The 2,500-nt window shown below is 44.6% G+C and overlaps 1 protein-coding gene across 1 annotated transcript in view; it reads right to left on the reverse strand.

The window, feature by feature from the left end:
- LOC308128625 (adhesion G protein-coupled receptor L1-like) overlaps positions 1–2,500 on the reverse strand; it is a 31,761-nt gene that overhangs the window by 12,220 nt on the left and 17,041 nt on the right. The window contains exons 6-9 of the mRNA XM_080494256.1: positions 2,499–2,500; positions 785–1,049; positions 351–690; positions 1–282 (exon numbers count right to left, since the gene is read on the reverse strand). The exon at positions 1–282 is cut by the window's left edge and continues 12 nt beyond it; the exon at positions 2,499–2,500 is cut by the window's right edge and continues 206 nt beyond it. Of these exons, the coding sequence (XP_080350382.1) occupies positions 1–282; positions 351–690; positions 785–1,049; positions 2,499–2,500 (889 nt within the window). The remainder of the gene's footprint in view (positions 283–350; positions 691–784; positions 1,050–2,498) is intronic.

Consider the following 2,500-nt stretch of genomic DNA (forward strand, 5'->3'; position numbering starts at 1 on the left):
TAGGGCAGGGCCTCTCCACAGTCTCCCCCTTCAGAGTGGGTGGCCACTGCACCCCTCGTGCCACCCGTCCCTCACATCCGCCCACCTGACCGGGCCCCCCGGGGGCCAAGGGGACACGCAGAGGAGGGCGTGGGGTCAGGGGGACCATAGCTGTGATGGGCCGCTGGTCAAAAGGCCCCCTGTTGATGACGCCGATCGGGTGTGAGGCTGACGGCCGAACAGGGGTCAGCGCGACGGTCGCCGTGTAGGAGCGGACGGTCGTCATCAGAGAGGAGAGGGGGCCTGCAGACGGGAAAACTGTCATTCATGAAATTCATGTCCAATTTCACGGCCACTCACGTGAAACCAACCTTTAGTAGGCGGCGGCGGCGTGAACTGCAGAGGGTATCTCAGCACGTAGTAGTTGTTCCACACATACAGCTGGTTGTCTCTGGGGTTGTAGTCAATGGAGGAGATGTACTGGTAGGGGTTGGGGAAGGGTATCTGAACGGGCAGCTCCTGTCCGCGGCTCGTGTCATAGGCGTAAACCACCATGTTGCTGCCGGCGCGTCCGTCCGCCTGCCCCTCGTCGTCCTGGAAGACGGAGCGCACGGCGTAGAGCACGCCACAGGCCATGAAGGCGTTGCTCGCTCCACGTTTGTCAAAGCCAGTGGCCCAAGTACCCTCAAAGCGCAGGGTGTACGGATTTACCTGGAAAGAGATATGACGACATAAAAACACCACTCTCCTTTCTTCACTCTTTCTTTTCCAAACTTTTATCATGGATCTGTTTTGCGCCTCCTACCTGGCTGACCACGATTCTTCCATTATTGGCTTCAGTAGAGTAAATCACCCAGAGGCCGTTCTCGTCCACTGCCAGATCGATGTCTGACTTCCCTCCCCAGCGGTACGGCGAGGTGTCATGGTAGTTGGCATTGACCACCACCGCCTCGCCACTCTTGATGCGTGTCCGCAGGTCATACTTGACCAAGTTGCGCGTTCGCTCCTTATTATAAAACACGGCGCCGTCATACACCACGAAGCCCGTACCGTCTACACGGCTCGGCAGCCTGCGACACAGAACGAGAGAAAAGATGTCATTTATGTGTAAATTTACACTTTTAGTTCAACAGTTCTCTGTGGGTCCGACTCCAAGTCAAGTTAAAACACTTTATTCTGTTTGTTGTTTTAAAAAAAAAAAAAAGGAATATCTACGGTATCATTATGTTTCTGTATGTTGGTTCTTGTAATGGTTGGGAATGAGCATTTCAATATTACATTTCTATAGTCCCGGATAATTGTTCCACTTTTGTTGTTCATTATTTGTTTTATGGGAGAATAATTTGCCACATAACTGCTGCCAAAAACTGAAACTAATATGACAAAAGCTTCAAAGATTATAACTTTAACTACTACGCTTCTTTGATCACAGATTAGAGATACAGAACATTTTAAACCAAAGTTTTCAAGGCTTTTTGTGTCCATTGAGAAATTAAGTGTTGCTCTGTTTCCATATTAAATTGATTCTGCTGAATGTGAAATTACCCCCCCAAAGTCTGCGCAGAGCAATTATATATTCTTTTTTTCCAGACTACATCACAGCTTGTTTATTTATTTTTTTTTATTGTGTGAACTGACTATTCAACCACAAATATCAGCAGATTTTCACAACAACAAAACAGAAACACACAAGTCCAGAACACATAATCAAAAGCTTTAGAAAGGGCTTTATATGGGTTAGGTCATTTCCTTATAGTGGCCTTTTTGCTTGCAGTCAGTAGGATTTGCAGCAGCTTTTTATCATTGTTATTTCATCCACATAAATGAATATCAACTAAATATATGTTCATGTCTAAGAGGGATGTTAACTCCAAATAAGTTGGTGATATTCTTCTATGCTTTGTTTCGCACAGTTTTCACTACACTGCGACATGTCATCTCCCATCTTGCACATTTTGTGCAAATTTTGATTTCTGATATGTTTCAAAAAATTCTTCCACCAACCTTCATGTCTCCTTGATTTAATTTGCTTTAGGGGTTTTAGTGTTCCAAACAATCACGTCAATCACATCACGCCAAACAATCACGTCAATTTTAGTGCACAATCTGTGTGTGTGTGTGTGTGTGTGTGTGTGTGTGTGTGTGCGTGCGCGTGCGTGTGCGTGTGTGTGGTAAATCAGGCTCTATGAGCAGTTGGGATCCATAGGCAATACAAGTAGAACTGTTCTTGTTCCAGTTAGCTTCTTGTAATTTTAATTATTAAAAAGTTGGAATTAAATTTGAACCTTATTTCAGCATTTTAATGAATCACCATGAAACTTAAGATAAACACAGTTCTAAAAAAAATATGTTTCAATTAAAAATTAATCATAAGCACTGCTTCTGTCTTTTTTTTTTAAATCACGGTTTCTTCTTGAATTTATTTCTTATTTTCCTGCGGCTGCTCTCTCGTGTGGGGCGCTACGGTAACTGAAGAATGGTTATTCCAACCATGCAAACAGAGCATAAAACACACTCACTT

This window comes from Blennius ocellaris (assembly GCF_963422515.1).
Source record: "Blennius ocellaris genome assembly, chromosome: 3".
In the NCBI taxonomy this organism is placed as follows: domain Eukaryota; kingdom Metazoa; phylum Chordata; class Actinopteri; order Blenniiformes; family Blenniidae; genus Blennius; species Blennius ocellaris.